Source organism: Anguilla rostrata, chromosome 16, assembly GCF_018555375.3.
Source record: "Anguilla rostrata isolate EN2019 chromosome 16, ASM1855537v3, whole genome shotgun sequence".
NCBI lineage: Eukaryota > Metazoa > Chordata > Actinopteri > Anguilliformes > Anguillidae > Anguilla > Anguilla rostrata.
In genome coordinates this window covers 21,111,189-21,136,772 of record NC_057948.1, presented here as the reverse complement: position 1 = coordinate 21,136,772, position 25,584 = coordinate 21,111,189, and the positions used below count along the sequence as shown (strand labels likewise).

The following is a 25,584-nucleotide window of genomic DNA, read 5'->3' as shown; positions in this document are numbered from 1 at the left end:
CAGGTTACTGTTGCGTCAGTTCCTCCAAACAACATGCCTAGAGCCCACAAGCTACCAGCTGAGCTCAGACTGAAATATACTTTCCTGATTAACCCTACAGCAGCTCTCTCCTCGTCCGCCGCTATGCTCCCTGCACAGGCGCGGGTTGCTTTAAAGGCAGCCTCCACGCATGAGCCTGTGTATTGCATCAGTTCCAAAGCACTCCTCCTGACATGTTATATAACAGTTGGCATGCTGAGGTGGAGTAGTGAGCAGCTGACCTCTGAAGTTGATGGGATGGGTTTGGGTTTGCTATACCTGCAGTTATTCAACAAAGTCACAAACCAATGAAATAGGTCAAAGCCAAAATGGTAGATCCTAGCCACACACAAATTTACCCAGTGAGACTGAGCAACATAAAAACCCTGGCAATGAATGTTTGTTCTTCCTTTCTGATACATCAACAGCCTGGAAATGTAACTACTTGTTTATTATTCTTCTTTTTCATCATAACAAAGCTCCCACCCTCATATTTCTCCGGCACGGTTTGTTCCATGTATTGTAGCCACACTGGAAGGCCTAGGTAAGTGATTCTGCAGCTGCAGCCAGTTTACAGCCCCATTCTGTTTAGGGAAAACCTCTGCGTGGAGGAACCGGGGCACTGCAAAACTCTTTAAATGTGAACATCCATCTTTTTGGTGGCATTCTGGAGGTGGAGATAGAGTTGGCCCGTCCCCGTGCCGTTTGATCTCCAGCATTCCACGTTACACGGAAGCCTGTGGCCCTTACAAACGAGCATGCAGCGTCTGGCCAGAGCCGAGCTGTGGATTCCTGGCCGGCTAGACGAACCTGGCCCCATGGGAACTGCAGTTCTTTTGCTATAATAAAACACGGACAGCCCTGTCATCACTACATATATTTGTTGGAAAGATAAGCAAAGTTTTTTTTTTCGTCTTTCGATCCACTTTCTGTTCTTTTTGCATGTTTTTGAATGCATGCCCACTGAAGTTTTGGAGGTGTTTTTAAAGAGTTATTTTTCTTCCTCCGTCCCCCTCACTAAATTTTTTATCATCCATAAATCCAAGCACTTAATCCGAACAAAAGCAGGCTGACAATTTCGGGGATCTAGTGCTGACGTGGAAGGCTCTACTAGAGTATATGTTAGTGTTATTTGAAAAGACGGCACGTTTCCTCTCAAGCTTGAGCACAATCCTGCGATCCAAGAAATCTCTGAGCAGGAATAAAATATAAATTTAGCAGTAAAGCACAGAGTTCTGTTTGAATGGATAGTACTATGTCAAAATGATATTATATTTGTTTGGTTTTCTCATGAAAAAGGCCTTTTATGACCTTACCAGACTATCTGCAGTAGTTGCAGAGTTGAGGAAAACATATATTATAAAATAATGAGACAGGCATGTTGATTTCAGGAGGGTAATCAAAGTAGTAATCACTCCTATTACTACCAGAGGAAAGCGTAAATGATTGATTGGCTTTTGATCTACCAGAACGATAATAATATAGCTTCAATTACAGAGGATATAATGCCAGTTCAATAACAGTGGCGATGTAACAAGTTCCTTCCAGTATTGGGCTATTTAAAATAATCAAATTTCTTTCAAGATTTGTCAGGCTTTAAATAAAATAAATAAAATGTATTGTTATTTTCTTTTAGAGAATAGTCATATGGACTTGATTTCCTATCTGCAAGTAACCATGGCATTCCATGCAGACACGACAAGCATCAGCTTGCCAGCTCCGTGACAGTTGTAGACTTTAGTAGAACACAAGTGCATTGCTGTTAATGTCAAGCTGTAAGCTGTGCTTCAACAAACTGCCATCACAAAAGAGCTAACAATAAACCACTGACTGCAGAGCATATTGAAACATATTCAGTTGTCTGTAAACATTTGATAACAGCGCTTTGCATGGCTTCTGTACTTTGTTGCCCTAGCTGTGTCCATGCACTCAAACCCTGGCTGTCCCGCTGGACCATTCTCCTGCATGCCTGCTTTTATGACAACCAGTGAATGTCCATTTACTGGTCTGTAATGGCTCTTAAACATACACTTCCCCAGTCTACTGGATGTCACTTTAATGAGATGGCCAGTGTTAATTGAATTGCTTTCTTTGTGTGCGTGCCTCTGTGTGTGTGTGCGTGTGTGTGTGCACATGCACCTGTGTGTATATGTGTGCATGTGCCTGTGTGTGTACATGTGTATGTGTATGCACACACGTGTGTGTGGGAGTAGGAGGCTCTACATCTCTTTACATGCTTTTCTTCCCTCTCCACAGTGACTACCATCGCAGGCTGCTCTTGTCTGGAGGCCATGCTAATCCTGTTTGGTTTGGGAATAAAGGGAGTGCAGCCGAGACCTGTGGCAAGTATCCGTGGAGGAGGCTCCAGAGAGGTCCATGCCCACAGCAAAGTGCCCACAAAGACTGCCAGACAAAGTGCAGGGGGTTCTGGGCCACTGATCTTAAATGAGCTAACCACTACAGCGGTGCACATGGATAAGGGGGCAGCACACGCACGCGCTGAGGTTCACAATACTAACACTTAACCACACACTTAAACACATAATCAGGGTTAAATATACAAACACACACTCAAATGAAAACAAATCCACAAACACACATACACGTACAGTATAGCCAATGTTACAAATATGCACACACATGCACACATATTGTAGCTAGCACAGCTAGCAATCGAGCGTGTGTGATCTGTGGTTTTTGTTTTATCATGAATGTCTTCCCACAATGGGCTGGTTACGCACATATACTAATGTCAGACTCACACAACCGCATAAATAAATATGTTAATGTACGTAAATGCGCACAGACACATGCACTTGCACACAGACACTCAAGTATACAAATACAAATACATACATACATACATACACTCATGTATACAAATGCACACATAGACATGTGTGCACACTCACAGACACAGAAACACACAAACACACACACGCATACACTCAGGCCTGGCAGAAGTCTTGATGAAAGAAAGGCTATGTACTGTCAATAGAAGACTTACACACAAAGCTGCTTCCCTGTCTGCCACATGGGCTAGCCCGCAGCAGTAAGCTGTATGCGAGAGGCCGGCAAGGAGATGGGAAGTAGGCATGCATGGAGTACTGCACAAGATGCATCGACACACACACACGCATGCATGCGCACACACGCACACAGCCACTCACACACACACACACAAACACACACAAACACGCACATGCACTGCATTATGGAATGAGCCTGAGAAGAGGTTTAATTCTCTGGGATCTCCAGCTGAGCAGTGGAAAAGTGAGGTGCAGTGTAAGGGGACTCTGACTCACTAGGCAGGGCAGGGCTGTGTATTGCAGAGGACAGATCCCACTACAGGCCTTGTCTGGGGATTGCAGAGAGTAGAGTTGACTTGCATTCGTTGGTCTTGTAAACATACAGCTTTAGTTGATATCCGACCTGAGAGGGGGAAAGGAATGGGATATATACATATAAAACATCATATTGTTCCTTTGAAAGCAGTTTTTTGGTCATGTGGATGGATGCGACACAAATGGGACCGGAACCACAAAAGCTCCAGACAAGGATACCCGCTCAACCGTATCTGCATCCCAGTTTTCAGCAGCACTCGTGATGCATAGGCCAGCAGTATATGCTCTATAGGCCTTTCACAAAGGCTCTATACAAGCCAGTATACTGGTGGCCTACTGTGGCCCAGGCGAGGAGTTTCACAAGGGGCACAGAACGAAAATAAGAATCCCGACAATCGCCACAGTGCCATCACAAAATGCCAGGGGAGGGGGGGTGCAGTGATTGGTGGGTCTGCCCCAGTCTTTCACTCCTCACAAAGGCGCTTTATTAAGCGCGGGCCCACACTATGGCCCCCACCCGTGCGCTTATAAAGCTCCCGTCAGCTGACTCCGCTCACCTCCGGCGCATGGTGCCGAGCAGTCGGACCGCACCACCCCCCAGGTGTAGTTTGGCTTCTTTTCACTCCAGGGCAGGGTGTACTCCCAAGCCACGCCCGGATTCTTCCCCTGCAGCAGAATCTGGAGGGCAGGAGGAAGGAGGGAGAGAATGAGGCTGCAGGCCGGGTCTGTTAACTCTGTACTGGGTTCAACAGTGTACTTTCAGTTTTAGAACATACACACACACACACTCACAACAGCTATAAGATGGCTGAAAAATAAAACATAAGCGCCTTTACATCTCTATGATGAGATATACTTTCTGAGAGGTAAATGATCCACTGTCTCTATTGACGCAGTATGAGTCCATTATATTACATTCAAAAAACAAATTACTGGTATTGTATCAACTCAAAAACAAACTTTTGTTTTGCGTTTATAATAATTGCCATAGTGTGATCTACCTGTGTAACCTTTGAATTCAGTGCTATAGAGTGTACTTTTGTTCTCTTTTGAAGAGTGCATCATTAAGTACTATACATTGTATGTATGGGTAAGGACGTTAGAGTAATAAAGAGAACAAAGTGCATTCTAGGGCAAGTCCAGCACATTCTCTTTTGATTCCAGCACAGGTAAGAGTAACCAAACAGCACAGCGGTTGGCTTCTTGAGAAATGGACTGTATTTAAAAACATATCACGGGGGGTCTCCGTGGCAATTTCTGGAAAGAAGAAGTGCAGAACATTTAAACTAACCCCCAGAACGATCTATTGCCATGGCTGTGTTCCATGGGGCCAGGCCAGCCAGCCTGAGACTCCGATCCAAATTTACACCAAAAAAGCATCTAACACTTCCAGACCTCAACAGTGTCTGCGGTCTACCTGGAACACACCGGCCACCTGCCTGCAGGCCCAGCGACAGGGGGTGAGATTTATGGCTCCTGAAGTTACTCTGAATATGGCTGCTGGAACCTGAGAGACTGCACCAATGGTGCTCAAGGGGCTTAAATATTAACACAGCAGTGAGAGTCAAACTCTCAAAAAAATAGCTTAGATACTCCTTAGAATTTCCTGAAGCCCAAGCCCCCCAAAATCACTCCGACCCCCCACCCCCCACCCCTGCTCACCGCTACAGGAAACGTCAATACACCAGGGTAGTATAATCCCTGTACGATTTCCTATTTGACCCGTGAACACAACCACTATGTGGCCACTCAAAAACCTTGTTGAAATGCGTGCTATCACGTTGAATTATTCATATAACTATTTCAGCATTGTGAAGGCCTGAAACTAAAAGGCCTTCACAATGCCAAAAATATCCAACAGGCTTAAAGAAACACCTTGTATGGGACACCGGGATTTGCCTCTGATATACAGGTCAATGGGCGTAAATATTAATCTTTTAACCCTTTTTCACTTGTCTCTCATCATTTATATGCTATTGTAATTACAGAGCACTAACAGGCTAACTTTGCTATGCATATGTTGGTCTGGAATAGCAAATTCCCTGACCTTGTTGTTTTACACTGATACAACTTCATGTTATGAGACAGATTAAACAAATTAACCATGTGATATTGAGTAACATATCACTAACCCATAACATGAATTAACTTTTGTTAAATGGTAGTATTTGGAAAAATCATTCTGTTGTCAGTCTCATTTTCAAATGTCTCACAAAAAAAGGAATATTACAAGGCATCATAGCTTGGAACATGTAATTAAGAATGCCTAGAGAACATGTGAACGATGCTGAAAATGACCAATTTCCCAATTTCATAAACAGGTTAAAAATGTCCACAAACCTAACCCTCACTAACAGACTGCAATGAATCTTCTGAATGTCCACAAAATAAAGGCAGACGACATTCCGTAGATATTGCTCTGAAATTTCTGGAGTATTTATGAGGAGTCTGTTTTAACCTCCACAACAGGTCAGAGAGAGCTCAAGGCATTGCTGGAATGAGTTTTTGAAATTACCGTTTTACACCATGTTGACGGTGAAAAAAAGTGGCATCTTTGCAACTTAATTTCTGTCTCACTTAAGATATTTAACCTGAGCTAACACAAATTATAATATAGTACATTACATTATGCATAATATTCCACCTATGTTATGCATTTATACAGTTACTGAAGCAATCCACATTGGATACCCAACTCAGGGGAACCACAGTAATGTGGAAGTATATTTAATTTTAATCTTTGTCATAGTAGCTCAGTAACAATATTTGCCCGTGCATGTAATTTACAGTCTATGGCATCAACATTGCAATCTGAGTATAGTGCTTTGCTATCTATTGTCTGAAAGCACTTGTAACTGAGTGCAGTTGCATTATGATTTGCATATTTGCCAATATAGTATTATGCATGGTAATCAATAGCATGCCCACCAAATCAGTTGATAGCATCCTGCACATAAGTGAATATAGTGTCCTGTGTATTCATTTTCTATTGTTCCAGTGCCTAAAACAATTATGCAGTCAGTTAGAATATTTTCTCAACAGAGAGTCGGATATCACCACATGGCTTACAGGGGATTTCAATAGCAGAGTAGTGCAATTTGTCTTTTTCTGACTTATGTGGCCTCTGCTAAACAGAAGGGACTGCAATGTTTGGGCCTCTGAGTGTAAACTCCCTCACACAACACTCCTACTGGTGAAGGCCTCAGCTGGTCCATGCCCTCCACTGAGTTGAAAGCCTCCCCAACGTAGCAGGATCAGACCACAATTAATCCCGAACAGTAGCATTACTACATCGTACAGTTGGCCTCCACCCCTCCCCCCCCGCCCCTCGGTCTTTTTCATCTAACTTAGAGCAAGCATTCAGCCAAAGCCCTGTCACCGCTAATTCCCTAACGGACATCAGGGGACGGCACCCGCAGAAGGAAATCTTACTTCAAAGACCAGCGTCTCATTAGTCGGACCCGCCGCGTACAGGCTCTCCGGCCGGTTGAAGGAGCGCCGATAGTCGAACACTGTCCCAGCGAACTGGAATGTCCCCGGCCAATCAACAGTCCAGTCCCCTGTCAGATAATATTTCTTCTTTAGACTGCGGACAGCCAGATAGCTGGTGGAGATTTCCACTTCCTGCACACGGATGCTCCGGGCTCCGGCAGGGATAGTGACCACCGTGTAGTACTCTGTGGAAAGAGGTCGGAGAGAGAGGGAGAGCTTGGTTACTTTTTTGAGAGCAAGCACTGTCTTTAAGCTCAGAGCCCTGGAGATCAGCTTTCTCTTGGTAAACTTTGGCCAGCAATACTTATCATTGTGATTTATAATTAGTAATTTGATTATTAGCCTATGTATATGACGGTTAAAAAAATTACTCTTACCAGAATAGGAAATAAAATACTTTTTCCTTTTGTTTGTTTGTTCCATTTGTGCAATTCCACGTTTTAAATGTTATATAAATAATATAATTGCTTAACATATGTAATGTTTCTTTAAATGTTCTCTCAGTTTGGAACATGAAAAGGTAAAACTAGCACAAGCAGTGAACCACAGAAGGAACTATTATGCAGTGGAGACTAAAACTTTCCTTCCCTGAGACCAATTGTGTAGGACTTGTTAAGGGCAGGATCTAGACCAGTGGTAACCAACCCTGTCCTTGGAGATCTGCTATCCTGTAGGTTTTCATTTCAACCCTAATGTGGCACACCTGATTCTACTAATTAGCAACGCAACAAGATCGCTAGCTGTTAAATGAAGTGTGCATTGTTAGGGTTGGAATTTAAAAAAAAACCTACAGGACGGTAGATCTCCAGAAACTGGGTTAGTTATCACCGATCTAGACCACACAGGGTATCTCTTCCCAATGACACCGCTTTGGCTGGATACACCACTGGTGAGAACCTGAAATAAACTGCATAATTTTAATGTTTTAATCAATTTCAGGCAACGATAGGTATGTTTTCTTTTTTTTTGGGTTGCATTAGGATGCATGTTCAGTCCAGCACACTGTTGGCACGGTTTTCCTCAGCCTAAAAAACACTTTCTACCGAAGATGCAGGCTGAAGGAAATGCCTGTGCTTTTTTTTTTTTTTTACCCATGCACACGCAACATTAATGCAGGTATGTACAGTCTGCTGTTGGACTCCACCCACTGGAAGGGTTGGTCTTGGAGGTTACGAGCATGCTCAGAGCAAGCTCTCTGGGGAAACCCCGAACTCTTAGTTGTATCTGCTGTAGTGCTCACCCTATCATGCATGGATGGCTCTGGGAAAACTGCTGCCAAAAAGGGCCCTACCCCGTCATCGCCCATCCGTCAGGCTCACAATAAGTGGCACTGAAGAAAACAAGGCCAGGGTTCTTCTGTACTATTCCACAGTTCAGCGATCAATCTCCAGGCCCTGGTCTTAAGTGAACCCAATAAAATGCCCCAGCTAACAGAGGCAAGAGAGGTGGGTACATTTTATGATAGCCTTCCATGAGCTGTGTGCCATACCATTGGCCCGGTGCTGCAGGACGTACTGGCCCTTGAAGAACTTGCAGGTGGAGTTGTCCCCTCTGCAGACACCACAGGCATCTACAGTTGACTTTGAACCCAAAATCTGGTCACATCCAACAGGCTAAAATTGAAAAATGATGTTGTTAATGGGACAGCAGTGATTTCTTGTAAATTAAAGTGGAACAACTGTATGGTTCATCATTAATTAAACTTTCAGTCTTAATGCAACATAAATGTCATTTGATTTTTTTTTTCAATAAGAACTAGAAAATGAACCACATGGAAAGCATTTGGTTGTCTGGAAGCCAATGGATTTTACAAGACTGATGCTTGTGTTTTCAGGTAAACACGCTCATACTACAGTATTTTAATAGACAGTGAAATAAAGATGCCCAGGGTGGATGTACCTCACATATCCCATCAATACACACATCCCCTTTGAGATCTGAGCAGGATGTCCCATCTTTGACTTTGCTGGACATGGCGAAGAAGAAGTCGAAATCCTCTGCGATGCAGTACAGTTTACAGATGTCCTCATCTGTAGGGACATGGGACACGTTTGTCCACTTCTCAGAGAGGAGGCGAGCATGTGTTTTCAGAGGTGTTACACAAACAGCTTTGCCTGTACATAGCTGGCAAGTGCTGAATTAACAAGTGCACAAGTGTTGAATTAACAAGTGTTGTTTTTACAAGGTTGAGTAAACTCAACATGTTTAATATCAGCCCAGCTGTATCACAGTATCTATATGTGCAAAAAAACTGCAAATACCGCACTGACTCTATACTGCTGATGTGCGTTCACATCTGTTGGTATTAAACCTTTTAATGGTGCCTAAAGGCTCTTTAATTAATGTTACACAGATTGAAGATGCATGGATACATGGGATATGTAGATTGAACAGAATGAATCAATAGACAAACAGAATGGTGGAAAGGAAGGGTGGCTGCTGTGCTCAATTATTTCTCTGATAGACAGCTACAGAGACTGCATCACATTTGATCTTCTGCAGATCAAAACAGGCCGCCGAGCACTGCCGCAGTCTTCTGTTCGCTCTGCTGCTGATATGAATGAGTGCTCGAGCCCCAATGACCTGTATACACCGACAAGTGTCCTAGATCTCTCCCCAGCGACTGGTCACTGTGCTCAGCTGAGGACAATGATGAACCAGCCACTACAGCACAGCAGAAAAGTTCAGAGTCTTAATGTTGAAACGTGTTAAAAAATAAATAAAATAAAATTTAAAAAACTGAATACATGTCTTTGAAATAGACAACTTGTTACAAATGCAACATTATTTGGTCATCTCATAAAAAGGCGGACAGCAGGGTTCCTCGTTAGAAGCTTGCAACAGTGTTGGCAGTGGTGCTCAATTGCAGAAGCCTGTAATATTGTTAACAGTACAATTCAACTGTAGAAATGTGTAACACCACTGGTACAAAGAAACCATCAGGAGTTGTCTAAGCTGAAGAAATCTAATGACAGAACAACAGAAGATCTGTGCTTTTAATTGGATTTTGCGCTTAGTGCTCAGTTACTCAGGGGTAAGTATCTTTTCCTCCAAGAACATTCACCCTCTGAATGTACAGCAAAACCCAGAGCAGACGGACACGAATGGACGTGCCACATGTTGACCTGGCAGATCATCTCCAGTTTTACCGCCTGACCCAGTCTACCTTTGAAAATGGCAGTCCTATTTCCATCTCCCCATAGTCTTTTCAGGACTGACTCTCCATCTTCATTAATCAGGCTTCTGCCCTAATAGGCTGACACAGGTAACCTGGCCTAAAGGCTTCTTTGTGTTCCAGCATTCAGAATCGATAGAGTACAAGCAGGCAGCTACATGTCTCCTGTTTGGAATGGAAGCATCGCTCACGCTCCCCACAAAAGCATACAGGATCACAAGGAATACCTTTTAAAAAGGTGCACCAGAGCAATATCTAGCTTTAAGAAATTAAAGATATGTTTTTTGTTATGTAAAAAAAAAAATGCTTCCGTTGAATACAGACAACGTGCTTTGTGCCAGCACAAATAATTTAAAAAATCTGAAGAATTCAAGGATGAATACCACAATCAGACTTTAGAGTAATCACAGCCATAATTATGAGCTAATTTTAATGGGATTGTACTATGCAAGGTTTAATGCAATATTTTGCATCCCTTGATTTACAAAATTACCATTTCCTGTTTCCTAGCATGTACATACTGTAAGAAAAAGAGTTGATGGGGGTTTATGCAAGAATGGTGGTGTACCGCTCACTGGGAATTCCTGATCTCTGCAATTAAGGGTTGAACATTAAAATATTTCACATACCTTCCACTTTTGTGTAAGGTTTCCATTTGTAGTACCAGCCCCTGAAGGGCTTGCTATTGTACTCCGCGCACTGCTGTGCACGGAAGTCCACTCCATTGGGCTGGCAGGCCCTGGTGTTGCACAGCTGGTACAAACGGCTGGATCCTTGGCAGAACTTTCCGCTGTGCTGGGGCCTGTGGGAATAGTCACCAGTTTCAAGCGATGCTTTACAAATTTCACTGGGCAACGCCAACCCTCATATTCAATGCATGAAGAAAGATGGAGGTGACTGCTACAGTGCACATTCAGGCTTACATTAATATGTGTTGTTTAGGTTCTACTGGGGCATTATGTCGCTTGCTTCAGAGTCCATTTTACAAGGCAACACTATGCTTCCAATTCTGTCCAGTGTATTACAATTTCTGCAATCCATAGACACTGTACATATATCATAAAGATCCTAGCTTTAATAAATGTAGACCCCGAATGATGGGCCACACCCAGTATTCCAGGCCGGCGTCCTGTGGTCCGAGCTTCAGGCCTCTAACTACTACTCTACATTACTGCACGAAAGTAGAGACCAAGCGAGCGACCATTTCCCAAAGAGCTGGAACCAGAAGAATCTCGGATGCCACATAAGAGGAGACTGTCCAAACAAGGAACATGCCCATGCACTCAAGCCTTAAGCAGAAATCCAACATCATTTCTCTGAGGCATATACTTAACAGAGAGGTTCTTGGGCATGCCTCCACTGTGAAACCTCAAAGAAAATAAGTCTGGTCTGAGATTCTGCCTGCTGGATCCCAGCATGCTTTTACAGCAGGGGTATTTGTTAGCAGCCAGTATATTGCTCTATTCAGGCGTATTTGAATTGTGCACCATTCGTAAAGCTGACAGACTCAGCCTGGAACGCCCTTGATGTTTATCGGTGCTTCTTTTTTTTTATTTCAAAAAGGGCAAATTAATTAGCATTAGCGTGATGGTGCAGACACCACTTCAGTCAGTACCGCTGGCCCAAACCTGTCGACTGTGAGCTTGTTTGAGCCACGTCTCGGAGCGGGCTCACAGTCTGATCCAATTACGGCCAGTGCGCTGAGATGCACGGGTCCCATATGCTAGAGCGTTTACGGCCAGGACCGTGTGGAAACAGAGCTCAATGTCTCTGGTATTCCAGCGAGAGATTCAGCGTGTATATTCCCACACCGAGGGAGCAGGACAAGGCGCGGGCTGTAATTTACGCCAGGTTCAATCAGCCGCTCGCTGGAAACCCACCTCCTCTGGGAGGCATGATGTGAAGCTGAACCAGGAATGTTTTCTGGCCTTGTTGCAACTGATTTCTTTTTTTAAGCCTCTTGTCTAACTCAATATCAAGAACATCCCAATGGAAAGGGGCCAGGATTTCTAAATGTCTTTAAGCTGGGGTCAGGGTGTCCTGTCTAGCCAAACCCCCCTTTCTCCCCATTCCGCGACACGTCCTCCTCTGCTTCTCTGCTTGTCAAAGCAAAGACACCTTCTCTGACTTCATTATCAAAGTCCTGTTTGAGTGAAGGCACAGCACGCCCCCACCTGACCTCTCCTCCACCCTTGACCCCGCCTTCATCTTGCCGGCTTTTACCGTAGGTCTGGAACCCGATAACATCTGAGGCAGTGTGCTGTCAATTAGAGCTGTGTTTTCACAATCGTAAAAGTCCTTTATGAGAGCGGACGGCCATATGCAGCGAGAAGGCTAGCCGATCTGTTACAATCTCTTCCTGGGTGTTTGGGTTTGATCCCAGCTGTTTTACTAATGTGCTGTTCTACAGGCATGGATACTACTAAAACAGGTGAGGAGAGAGTATAGGCAGGACACGCGTGTGTATGTGTTCAGAATTTTAAATGTATCTGTAAACAATAGCATATTTAGTGCTTCGTGAGACTAAGATGAGAATACAGAGCTCTTTTTTCTCTTTCAAAGATTGGTGGACAAATGGATTGAATAAGGCAAAAACCATGAAATAACCTTAAAATCACCACTTCAGACATGCATTTGATGAGACGAATGTGCGCTCATTAGCGAAACAAGTCCGGAGCCAACCAGTCCCTGCTCTCACATTTATGCACAGCTTTTGCATTTTTTACGTCTGTTTACACAGCTGGATATGTACTGAAGCAATCCAGGTTAAGTACTCTGCTCAAGCGTACAGCGGCATCATCCTCCCTGGGAAGTGAACCTAGGTTCGAAGGCCAGGCCCTTAATCATCATACTACGCTGCTACCGCTGTCGTGTAGAATACAGCACGCCACAAAGAATGCACTGACATTTTGAAACACATTTTTAGAATTACATTGCTCAATCATTGACCTAGCTCTGCCAAATACACAAGCTGTCAGTGTGTTCGGGGCCATTGTAAATGCACTGCCTGTGAATGCGCTTCCAGTAGCACTGCTTCATACAGCATCCCATTATGTACTCCATTTGACTGCAGTGACAGTTAAAACATTTATATTAAAGAATCATTGTACATACACACAATTAACAAATGCACATCACACTATTTTGATGGGTGCAGAGCCGCTCTCCCATGTTCTTTGTGCCTCTCATTCATTACACTGATTAACCCAAGACAGATGCAATGCCTAAAAAACATTTGACTGCACAACTTAACTCAGCTTGCATATCAATTAGTCAAACTGAAACAGACAAAATATTATTGCATCATGAATTCAGATATGTGGCACAATTTGAGTTTAAACCTGGTCTGGGTTGGTTCAAAATGCAAAAGCATTATTGACCACCAAACTGGAAAATTTGTAAAATTGAATAAAACATTATAAAATCTTTATTCAACAAAAGGCTGTTTGATTTGGCAGAACAGGACTAGGGTGTAATCATTTACTCGATGTAAATGATTTTTCCCCTGACTGACAGACTCCATGGAAATCTGGACAAATTTGGCAGATGATGTCCTTCATGTTATCAGGGGATGAACAGTCCTCACTCCCAGAAGAGGAGAGAAGAGGTAGCCCGTAGCAAAATGTTCTGATTTTTACATTTTAAGATTTATATCCTAAAAATGTAGAATCTTATGGGAATGGGAATGAGCAATGTATGAGTATTTTATAAATTCTTAGTTTATTGAGGGAATGTTATGACATGGTTTCTCCAAGGAAAGAATATGAAGTTAAGGATGATGTCATGTCAAATATAAATGTAGCCTGAATTTATTTTTACTACAGCTGAACATAATTTTCAGTGAATGTGAATGCTTGTCAGACAATAAAATCTGCCCATTGACATACTTCCTCAGCTTACTTATGTTTCACACTTTGCTCTGGCATTTGGGAGGGGGGGGGGGGCTGTTCATCAGATGCCATCTGTAATCTGAGATTACTTAGGGGGTCAAAGTTTAGATTTAATCCAGCTCTATCTTCAAAATCTGCTGGAACTCCCTTCTGGAGTTCCAGCAGTGCAGACATGATGGTAAATATTTTTCAGATGTATCTGTCTGTAACACTGAGAAGAGCAGGGAAGCACTCCAATTAATCTAGAATGAGGCCATAAAATGAACAGCGGTATCTCACAGCATTCTCGCATAGTACCTGGGGCTGTTGCAGGACCTCTCCCTGTACATCACGCCACCTCCACAGGACCGTGAGCAGTCGGACCACCCGGACCACTCCGACCACTGACCATGGACTGCTTTCGGGCCATGATCCCCAAACTTCACACATTGGCCTCTCCGACACCACTGCACATGCCAGTACCCACATCAGGAGGAGAAACCAGTTATATTGGTTCAAATTGCCGGCAATCATAACACTAAGGCCCCTGGTTAAGGAGGGTGCCCACCAACACAACTGCAAACATAAAAAACATTCTGCAAAATGGAAACATTCTGTCAAACTACACATTTTTACATTCATCTTTTTTTCTTCTTGCCTTCTTGTGTTCATGTTGTTGGTTAAACATCACACTCACCATATCCATCCCACAGATGGTTCCTTCTGCAGCCGGCATGAACTTGGTTTCACATCTGTGTCCCACCCTGTGACACCACAGTGACTTGCAGATGTCCTTTATAAAAGACACAGCCTCTAAGCATAGCATCAGACTTTCTTCAGTCAGATGAATGGACTTAAATTACTGTCCATCCAAAAGAACACAAATTAACATGAGATGATATGGGTGTAGCTACACATACATACAGCTGCTAATCTAATTTTTATATTTTATAAATGAAGCAAAATCTTTCAGCACAATTCCATCACTTTTATTTTTTGGTAAAATCGCACTTAATCTGAGACAAAGGCCAAGTAGGAGCACTGCTGTGGATGTGCGCCATGCTGGCCCATTGCCCGATTGCATCTGGCAGACAGAGAGGGCTCTGAAAGGCAGTCCCACTGTGCTAATCTAGTGCTGAAGACCGTTCAGTACTGCACTGAAGTCCATAAGAATGCATGGCTAATTAAGTCTCTCCTGTTCTGCACGATGCAGACAGAATCCCAAAGGCTAGCCCACAGATAGCCCACAGATCCCTTTAATTAAGATGTGGGGTAGGTCATGTCTGAACTTTGTTCTCAAAGGCCCAGGCTTGAAGTTTACAGACAAAAGGCAATGGGGGTATTCAATGGCCTGGTCCATACCTTAAGGCTAATCCTAAATTTGGAGCTTCTAAGGCATGTTCATTTCCCAAGCTTGTGTCCTTATAGACTGAATAATTATTCAAAAGATTTGCATGTTAATGAAATGCCAAGATGTTAAAGGTATATGAGATTTTTTAGTATACATTTTTGAGCCTAGTTTTGCATTCATATTATTTCATGGTTTAGCCCAGGGTGTGGAAGAAAAAATAGTTTGCTGTTCATTACAAATGAATATGTTTAGACAGGAGCCTTTAGTCATTTGCATCACAAATAACCTCATGAGGAATTCCCAAACAGATTGCAGGTCCATTATGCAGTCAGGTAGCCTACCTTCACAAAGTCCAGATTACAGAGTTTTGCCTTAGAGCCAAACTGCCATTTGCACTGAGTGTCAGCATCATACAACTGGCCAGGGAGCTGCTCCGGGTACTTGTACTGTCCAATTTGCTTTGGCTCATCCACCAGACAAGAAGCTTGGGCTGTACTGTGAAAAAACACACTGCGTATTAACAAGGAAATGGATCATGCTCAAATGTTACACCAACAGAAAGACAACTGGGCATACCCAAGGAATCGGCTGAGGTACTGACGGCTGCAGGCAGACCAGGAGAAGACTCCGTTGTTACCAGCTAACGTGGGTGACATGATGTTCCCCTCGGCCTTCCTGCACGGGTTCCCCTCACCATCATGAACCATCCCGAAACTATGGCACAGAGGGGCAAGACCTTTAATTAAGGAGTCTGCTGACCAGCAGACTCAGATCACAACTCACTCCACTGTTACAGCACATGATCAGCACACCATATAATCTGTTTATCATGTGTAGTCTTATAAGAACTGTGAAGAAGTGGCTGTTGCTTTTCATTTGTCCAGTTTATGAATTTTTGAGGCATGCTGCTGTATAACTGTTGCTCTGAGGCCTACAAAATAGTCTGTCTGTTTCAAAATCACATCTCTACAATTCATTGGTGATTAATAGTTCTTGGCCTACAGGTGCTTTTACAAACAATGCACACACTGGGAACCATTCACAGTTATTTGACCAAAACAATCAAATATTGGGTGTTAGCAGGTTGTTACTTCTTGCAACAAGTTCTTTCCAGTTTTTGTTGAGAGCATGCCAAATGAGAAAAAAATTAACTATAAAATACGTTTCACCAGCGAAATAAAAACTCCCTCTAATCACGGTGGCAACACGTGGCTTTTCACATTTTCTTAGAGCGGATGATGTAATATGTGATAATTCGTAATCATTTAATAATTTGTTCCAAATTATTCTGTTTCAATACACCCTCCTCTCTGTTTCAAATAAAATCATAAATTGCCATATTGTTACTGAATTTACACTTCGCTCAAAGGTGAAGACCTTGCAGACTAACCATCTTTATAAATAAAAGCCAACTTCACTTTTCCTGGCTGTAAAAATGAGGACAGAGAGGTGTGAACATACTTGTGCCCTGATTCGTGTGCTATGGTAAATGCCAGGCCCAGTCCTGTGTCTTCATTTATGGTGCAGCTCCGGTATTTACTGCACATCCCACTTATAGGGGCAAAACCTGGATGAAGAAGAAAGAGCAGCCAGCCCTGCTGTAAAGCTCTGTGTGTTCAAATAAATGCTTAAGATAGTTGTGTTCACAAAGCATCAAATATGTGGTTTCAATGTACAGTCATTAAAACTATCTGATGTTTACCTTTTTTTTTTTTTTTTAACTGCCCGATACTTATGCCTGCTCTGTGGAGGAGTTCAGGAGACGTTCCCGGCTTACAGACACAGACACACAGATGCCCCTTTCCCAAGGATCTGAATCTGTCAAATCCTGAGCCCATGCCCCTAATCAGCACTATGACCCCATTACCTCCAGAGCCCTGTCCTACTTATTCCCAGGGTGGGGTGGAATAATCCCGCAGACCCCCGGTCCCTCACCCAGAGTGTCACAGGGCTCGTTTTTCCAGGAGCAGATGTCCAGGCCCGTCAGCAGCACAGCGTGGTCGTGCCGTTTTCCGTTCCTCCCTACCAGACCCGACTGCCACTGGCAGAAGCTGTTGAGGGATTGGTCAGCGTGGTGGTTTATCATCAGGCCCAGCTGCCTCGCAACACAACAAATCTTGGATTAGTTCTTGCCAGGCATTAGCATATGTATTACTGACACACATGGAAACAAAATGAGCTATGGAATTAACTGGGTTCCTTCAGTGGCCAAACATATTGTCGAATAGACTTCTGATTTCTCAGTGCACAGTGTAAATTATTATGAATGCTCCCAGGGCAATGTATGGGGCATTATTTATTCTGGGTTTCTTACAGGATCTAGTTCCAGAAGAAGGAGACTGACAACCACGATGTTGATATCAGTTCCAATGGTACCATCTTTGAAAAGACTTGATACCTACAAACACAGCAAAACAAACCATGACATATTACAATATTAGAAACAGCATGTTTTGTTTCTGAATTACCAAATGTCAAATGATAAAATTCTTAAGGCCTTTTTTATTTTTATTATTTTTACCTCCTCAGTCCAAAGATTTGACAGCCTGACGCTCCTTACAATGTACAAACTGCAATTGAAATATTTAACTGATGGTATCTCATTCTATCTTTCCAAGCCCCACCCGTAAGGCCCCTCCCAAATCACCATGTTCATGACAGTCAGGACGTAGGTGGTGACGTTCTCCCTGCCGTGTTTCTCCAGCATTTTCCGGTCAGCCACAACCAGCGTTTCCACGTTCAGCCCCCCCACCTTGTTGGAGGTGATAGGAGAGCGTTTAGCCCTGCCTGGAGGCTCAAACTCATCAGGCATGATGGGCCAATCCTCAGCGGGAGGTTTAGGAGTGTCTGCGGTCACAAGTAGAAGAGAGAGGAAAGTGGTTCAGATAAACTTTTTTCCTTCCTAAGGCAATCCCAGATAACAGTGCCTGGGTAGTGTTCAAAGATAAGAAAATATTCAGTCATTCTCTTAACGTCCTGCTTTTGAACGGACAATTTTGTCAACATGCCAGGTAGTAATTCCAGTATATGGTGGCACCTGAGACATGCACAGAAATTTACATCATTTCATAACAATAGCACATTTCATCAGTTCCCATTTACATTTACATTTGCCCTGCAGTTTTCCTGTATATTTACAAAGACACTGACAACAAAACAATCCTGAATTGTAATTGAAGCATTTAAAAGACAAGGAGGGGTCAAGATTAAATACATATTTTCAACAGGTTATATGTAGTTAAAACACACTGATGGCTGTTTTGTGTTAGCTTGTGATCCGATAGCATGAAATGAGACTTTTACAGACACAGAATTGCTTATTCACTTCAAGTTATATATGTAAAATTAAAAAAGAATGTGATCATGCATGCCATGGAATGTTTTTGCTAAGATATGAAAACTATAGAGCAAGCACATGGCCTATCTAATGCAGTTATGTAAGTGTTGTGGTATATAGCCACTTTGTGTTTACCTTGTGTTTATTATATTAATACCATTCCATTGTGCGCAATGAAATGCAGACATTAAATGTATCTCTGAGAACCACTTCTTTACTTTAGAATTACTGGGTGTATGCACTAAGACAACCATTTCAGTTTTAAATTTGGTTCAGAAACACAGCTAATCTCTCAGTCTCAGTGAAACACTCAAACTGATTTTAATTGAGGAGCACTCCTGTTATATATGGACAAAGTTTCCTTACATACATTGCTTGCGCCGTCCACAGAAGTGTTGCCTCTGCATTTTCCTGTGATGGTGAAGGTGATTCATGTTGTGATTGGTCGGTCTCTGCATTTCAGGTGCTGTTCTGCTTCTGTGTATTTGATGTTCAGCTGAACGTCTGTAGAGCACATGTGGGTGATGTCCACTGGGGGCACTGTAGTTGTGCTCCACAGCCAGGTGCTGGGGCAGTGGAGTGATGAAGAACTCGTCATCTGAAGTCTTGATCAAACCTGACTGGTAAAAAAACAATTGGTGGGTGAAGCTGGGGAGGTCACATGACAATAGCAAAACAAAATTTTAGGAGGCAGTTCAGTGTGATTTGAGAGTTGATAGTACCCATTATCTTAATCCAATGGGTTTCTGGACTAAATACCTTCAGTGGGAAAATCTAGCTTTACAAAATGTAAGCAATATGAGAAAGGATATGAGAATAACTAGACTAAAATGAGTTGCTAAAAAATAAAATGGCATAGCGTATTTCAATTAAATGTGAAGAAGAATCTTACACTGTATCTGGGTTGTACATAGCATAACTCTTGCAACGCCAATGGCCCAATTTCCTATGAGACTTCGAAGCTCCAGACTATACATTACAGGCAATGACAGGTTAGATTTTGCTTTAAAAAATAAAAAGACGACATAGAAGCATTTCAAAACAAGGCTTCCCTGCAGTCACTACTCTTTAATTAAACAGGGCTTCCTGTGAGGATTCCCAGACGCCACGTAGAGGTGCAAAGGAGATGCTGGAAACAGAAAACGTTGAAACACGCTTTGAGAATCTCAGCTGCCTGTAAAAACACATTACGGCCGGTGGTTATTAATCATCCGCCATCACAGCCTCGCTATCTCGGCATCTGTTTGAAAGGCTCTATCAGTTTGATTAGCATCATGAGCGTCTCCTCGGCTGCGTCTGCTTACGCGCATGCATTTGGGGAGGGGCTCCGTCTTTGAGAACTCTTGGGAGTTCGCTGCCATGGGTGATCATTTCAAGGGCAGCAGACTGAAAGGATGCAATATTGGTTTTCGTCATTCTAAGAGCCTGTCACTGTGGAGGGGCGATGACTCTCTTCGCTCGTCACCGATAACGTGTGTTTCTCTTAAGTTTGGCAACATAAAGATCACAAGGGAGGCTGGGTCAAGAGCTCTGCTTTTTGTTGATAATTGAGGAGAGGGGCCAAAGGTCATAGAGCACTTAAACATCTGTGCTTCATTGCTATGGAGGAGTGTAGATCCTTATATCTGCGTGCAGGCATGCAGGCATGCACGTAAATACACACACATACACACACAGACATTGTACATATGTACATGTCACCAACATGCAAACATACTTCTGTTTGCCTAAAATATATTCATATATCACAACACTACCAATAAGTGGGAGTGGTTCTTTTGGTTCCGGACAACTCATGTTTGTTGTCATCCATTGACGAAATCCATATTTAAATTATGATCCTCTCAGAGTTTAAGTTCTCATAATCAGGAATGCTGTAGTTGTTCAAAACAGACAGATGAGTCATGAGACTAACCTACTTATATATGATGTGTTTTACATCACTAAATTTCTCAGCGCTGCAACTTGTGTTAATTAGTTTCTTAGCCAGTTTTTGTGCCCTGAAGTCAGTGTCTGTGTCTGTTCTGCGCCATGTCTGAAGCCACCAAGAAAAGTGCTGAACTTTTCGCATTCCGTCTGGGGGATGAAATGCCCCCCACCCCCTGCCCCCAGTCCTGATAATCCCCTCCCCCCAAAAAACTAACCAAACAGTTGTGCATTCAGTCATTCATTTGTGCCACCAGTCAGTCCTGTGGTTGCTGGCCTCTCCCCACCCCCATTAAGCACAACTCAACCACCCCCCCCCCCCCCCCAGTCCCCTTTTCCCTGACTCGCAAGTAAACATTGGGAAGACAAAGGGAGACTGAGGCAGAACCGCATGTTGTGAAAACAGTGCCCAGGAATGGCAGGCTGCCACCCTCAGGCAGACATATGGATGGGGCAAGAGCAAGGCTAATGAGGCTTCATCAACGCTCATTCTAGGAAAATACAGACTGAACGACAGATTTCCCACGGATGGATTTCATTTATGATTATAATCCAAGAGAATTGCTTTGGACTGCTGTCTTACAGCCAGTCTTGCTATCAAAAGGTAGCAATACATGTGCACTCAAAGGGTAGCAATATATGTACACTCAAAGGGTAGCAATATATGTACACTCAAAAGGTAGCAATATATGTATTGGGACTGTGCATTTCTCCCCCTCTCTCTCTCTCAGTGCCATGGTCTACCTGTCCTTCACTTCACCATCAACCATCAAACCATCATGTGACTCATAACTTTTCACAGTGACAAAGGCAAGGACATCATAACTGCGCAATAGCAGTGCACCAACTAACAAAGGGAAACAGTCTTGGCAGTGACGCAGAAGTTTGCTTTGCCAGATGGTATGGCAGTAAAGCCCCATGGGTCCACACCTCAGAAGAGTGGCCACTGAGTAAACAGTGATCACAGAGGAAGCCATAGTGCCCCCTGACAATCAAAATCCAGACAGCAGGTCACGAGAGAACCGCTGACAGACTCCAGAGTTGATGTAAAAATCATCTCACTGGCTGAGTAGCCTAAAATCTTCTCGCTTTGTTTAGAGGGTCGTGAGCATACCCCAACTGGCAATTCATTACAAGTTCCACTGTAATGTGAAGCTCTGTCTGGAGAACATTCAGAACTTTGAACTGCTGGGCTCAGTTTTTACAAACGGAAATACTGTAGCGGTATTATAATGGTGCTCTAAACTTTTGTCCTGAGGGCTTCCATCTGGTAGGGTTTTCTCGCTAACCCCTAAACCCCTCAAAACCGGGAAGCTAAATTGGGTCAATCAGGACAATGACGGCTGAATGAGGGGTTTAAGGGTCTGGAAAGAAAGCTGTACTGCAGCCCTCTAGAATCAGGTTTTAGTAACTTTGATGTACATACGTATAGTGATGTCTGATCAGATTTCATTGAGCCACTCAATATTGTTTATATCGTTTTATCGTTATCGAAGTGGCTATTGTACTTAAACATTCATGTCTTTATTCAAATTTTAACTGTAATATTGGGAAACCTAATTGTTGAATCTAATTTGCATATATTAAGTAGTTTATACATAGTCTCCTTGAAGATAACTGATAATTTGCTTTCAACTATTTAATCAGTTTCACACATCATGTTAATTGGTTTAATGCTGATAATGCAGTCACAAACTGAATTAAGAGTGACAGTTGCTTGTTTATGTTACAATGTGTCCTTATGTTACCTTTTATGCTACAATTTAATTACCATGGAAAGACGAGATGCACACAGTGTCCCTTCATCACTGGAAGAATTGTCAGCATCATATTGTTTATCCATCACACAATTTCACAGTTCTTCCCAGACTGACCCCGCAGGCTTTAATAAATCAGTCACTAAGAGGATACTTCATGCTATGTGACAGGAGCACAGTCACATGTAGCCAAAACAAAATTACTAATCTGCAGAAGGAGGGACAGGAGACACAGTAACTTTTTGACCGCCTTCACCCCAGTTTCATGCCCCTTCATCAGTAACTTAGTAAGCTTGCGAGTCATTAGCAAAGGACCTCGTTAGCATCTTCCCATGGCGACACGTCCCTGTGGATTCTGTCCGTGGCACCTCCCACGAACATTAACCAACATCCTAGAGGAACTCTGCCGTTAGCACTTCCCATTGTTCCCCAGATGTGCCCAGTTATCACACATGTATTCCATTTGTCTCAGAGGCATACCACACTTTGCTGTAAAAATAGCTAACAAATTCTCCTGGTAATTAGCAGATATAGGTGCCTACAGTGTGCTTGATAATCTAAAGGAATTGACTCCATCTGTATTGTTGTGGCCTTTTTCTGTATGTCTGAAAGTCTTGAGAATTACAGTAAAATAAGTTGAGATGGAAAACACAAAGTAATCATGACATAAAATGCATAGCTTTGTTCACAATTGATTCTAAAAGTGTTTATAAATTGTATTATATTATATTATATTAATGTCCCAGCACAGGAAACCATCATAAAAGGGAGCTATACAAACCAAAACAAATATATAAATATACTGTCAGACTTTAACACTGTCCTCTCTCCTTTTTAATTGTTGCCTAACACTGAAGTTCCAAGCCTCCAGTAAGCTCTTTTTAAGTATACATGCGTGCGAGTGTACATTACATAGTAATGGTTCATATGAAGACATTTCACAGATATGAGATGTCTCTTCCCACTCAACCATGATAAATAACATTCATAAGAAAAATATGAAGTGAATACAAACACGTTATCTCACCATTTCTTTGATATTATTCAATTGTCACTTGTATTAAATATCACATTACAGGAAACCAATATATTTGAGATTTCAATACATTACCTACACAAACTATAGTAAATGGATTTCATGTAAAGGCATTTTACCACTATGGACAGTTATACAGTCAGCTGCACCCTGTACAGCATTTAAAATTCCGGTGACTAAATGTATCTTTGGTGTTAGTGTGGGAAGTGGTCCACAACTTGTCTGTCTTCCTTTAAGTCCATAATAAACACAATTAGTTTGGCTTTGTGTAAACTACAACTTCTTTTAAAGCTGCCAACCATGACATTATATTCCAAATTAGTACGTGCTTACATGCTGTTAACGTCTGTGAGAAACCTGGGAGAAACTCAGACCAGTCATTATGGAGCGCTAAATCACATCTGCATTCCTGCTACAGTATGTGATGCATGTGTCTACAGTTCAACCAATGGAGAATGAGATAAGGCAGGAGATAATTCTAAAACTGAAGAACATCTACATTGACAGCATTATGAAATACAATATGTCTCCAGTCTACTAGAAGGACCTTACTGTCTCTTATTTTCACATAGCATTCAACATGTCAAAGATTACCCATTTGCTTTATTTAATGTGTTCTCATGAATGACTTGGATCTCATCCATAATTTATTGCTGAATGTATAGTTGGAAGGCCAATTGTAATAAATCTATTCCCTTACACAAGCACCAGCCATCAGTAGACATTTGTTCAATACTGATTCAGAGGCAGAGTCTAGTCAAAAAAAGAGGGAAAGAGGAACCTCTTTTAACACTCTTTAACACTGTTGTGGAACTCTAGATAAATACCACATAATCATGAATTGTCCCCCTGAGCACTTTCTTTGAGAAACAAAACCAAGGTAAGCCATCTTTAAGCTCCGTTCACTAATGGGGTTATATGACCGTTTATCAGCTGAACAAATGGGCATGGTCATAAACATGCCCTTCAATCATTTTCCTGTGGGGATAGGTGTGACTGTGATCCCAACACGAGAAGTGCACTGTTGAAAAAAGGAAGACTTCGCTGCAGGCAACGCAGTCAGGAAGTAATCTATTTCCCACTAGGACACTCCCCAATTCAGGCAGAGAGAGATAAAGAGGTATACATAGAGTGCGAGAGAGAGAGAGAGAGAAATATATTTATTCTGTTTATTGTAGTTAAATTGTTATTGCCTGTCTGTTATGTTTGTCACGTGGGTGTATGCTTTGGAAATGTAAGTGTATCCTTACCATGCCAATAAAGCTTATTGAATTGAATTGGAAAAAAAATTGAGAGAGAGAGAGAGATTACATATATCGCCACCTTTCGATTGCAACCCAATACAGTTTTATCATGTTGCTTTGCTGGAGGCAAATTTTCATGCCATAAACCCACAATGCTAGAATCATCAAAGGAGTTTGTCTGAACGGAATAGCAGTACAGGTGTGGTTTTGAACCAACCAATCCTGACCTAGAGATGCTATCAATGTCTCTCTCTCTTTGGCTGTCGCTGCTACTGATTCAATGAAACCACTAATGTATTAAGCACCAACCTGCAAAATTCTGTTGGGAGGCACTCGCTTTGCAGATTTTGTCTTTGAAATATTTCTGAAAATGTAAAGCAATAAATAATTATTTGGATCAAAATCTGAGGATAGCATTGATTCGTTTCTTTAATGACTACAGCAGTCTGCGCTCCAGACTAACCCCCAGTAATATGTATGGCTCCACATTTCCATAGTGTAGGCCTTCCACCTTCCCCATTTATCTTGGTCTTCTCTGAGAGCATGAACACAATGCTGTTGACAGGATGTGAATGCTACAAGCTTGGTTCTTTTTCTGGCATCTCGCATCGGGCACTACATCACTGTCACTTCATGGACCTCTGGGAATCGCTTTCAGTGGTACACACAAAATGACTGGTTGAACCTTTCGTACGTAATGCACTGAGAGTTATGAAAGGGTGGGTGGGGGAGGAAGAGGCGGGGGATGTCACATCAACTGCAAAAGCCCAGACATTGAATCTTCTTTTCATTTGCCTGGCACCAAAAGGCAAGCACAAATGTCTGGTGCCACCCATGAATCTGCTTTTGTTGCTCTGTCCCCTGAGTAGCTCTCAAACCTACAAACTAAGCTGTCAGTGTTCTGCTTGGGGTTTCAATGCAGGTGGTCACCACCAGCCAGGGCCCTGAGGGTTTCTCATAGCTGGAACAGCGTGTGAGAGCAGGAAACCAGCCTTGTAGGGCAGGGCCACCAGCCGTACCACTGCATGTCTGCAG

The 25,584-nt window shown here is 42.6% G+C and overlaps 1 protein-coding gene across 3 annotated transcripts in view; it reads right to left on the bottom strand.

Annotated features, from left to right (window-relative positions):
* The window catches only part of LOC135242056 (A disintegrin and metalloproteinase with thrombospondin motifs 18-like), a 40,711-nt gene that overhangs the window by 8,263 nt on the left and 6,864 nt on the right, over positions 1 to 25,584 (bottom strand). For 2 of the 3 annotated variants that reach the window (XM_064312946.1, XM_064312948.1), the window contains exons 4-18: positions 18,957 to 19,206; positions 17,897 to 18,096; positions 17,564 to 17,647; positions 17,185 to 17,344; positions 16,711 to 16,816; positions 15,826 to 15,963; positions 15,591 to 15,744; positions 14,596 to 14,691; positions 14,217 to 14,365; positions 10,659 to 10,831; positions 8,754 to 8,884; positions 8,344 to 8,467; positions 6,795 to 7,039; positions 3,920 to 4,040; positions 3,324 to 3,450 (exon numbers count right to left, since the gene is read on the bottom strand). In XM_064312946.1, the coding sequence (XP_064169016.1) occupies positions 3,324 to 3,450; positions 3,920 to 4,040; positions 6,795 to 7,039; positions 8,344 to 8,467; positions 8,754 to 8,884; positions 10,659 to 10,831; positions 14,217 to 14,365; positions 14,596 to 14,691; positions 15,591 to 15,744; positions 15,826 to 15,963; positions 16,711 to 16,816; positions 17,185 to 17,344; positions 17,564 to 17,647; positions 17,897 to 18,096; positions 18,957 to 19,206 (2,258 nt within the window). Of the gene's footprint in view, positions 1 to 3,323; positions 3,451 to 3,919; positions 4,041 to 6,794; positions 7,040 to 8,343; positions 8,468 to 8,753; positions 8,885 to 10,658; positions 10,832 to 14,216; positions 14,366 to 14,595; positions 14,692 to 15,590; positions 15,745 to 15,825; positions 15,964 to 16,710; positions 16,817 to 17,184; positions 17,345 to 17,563; positions 17,648 to 17,896; positions 18,097 to 18,952; positions 19,207 to 25,584 lie in introns of those variants that run through there. The other variant, XM_064312947.1, reaches the window with a different exon arrangement.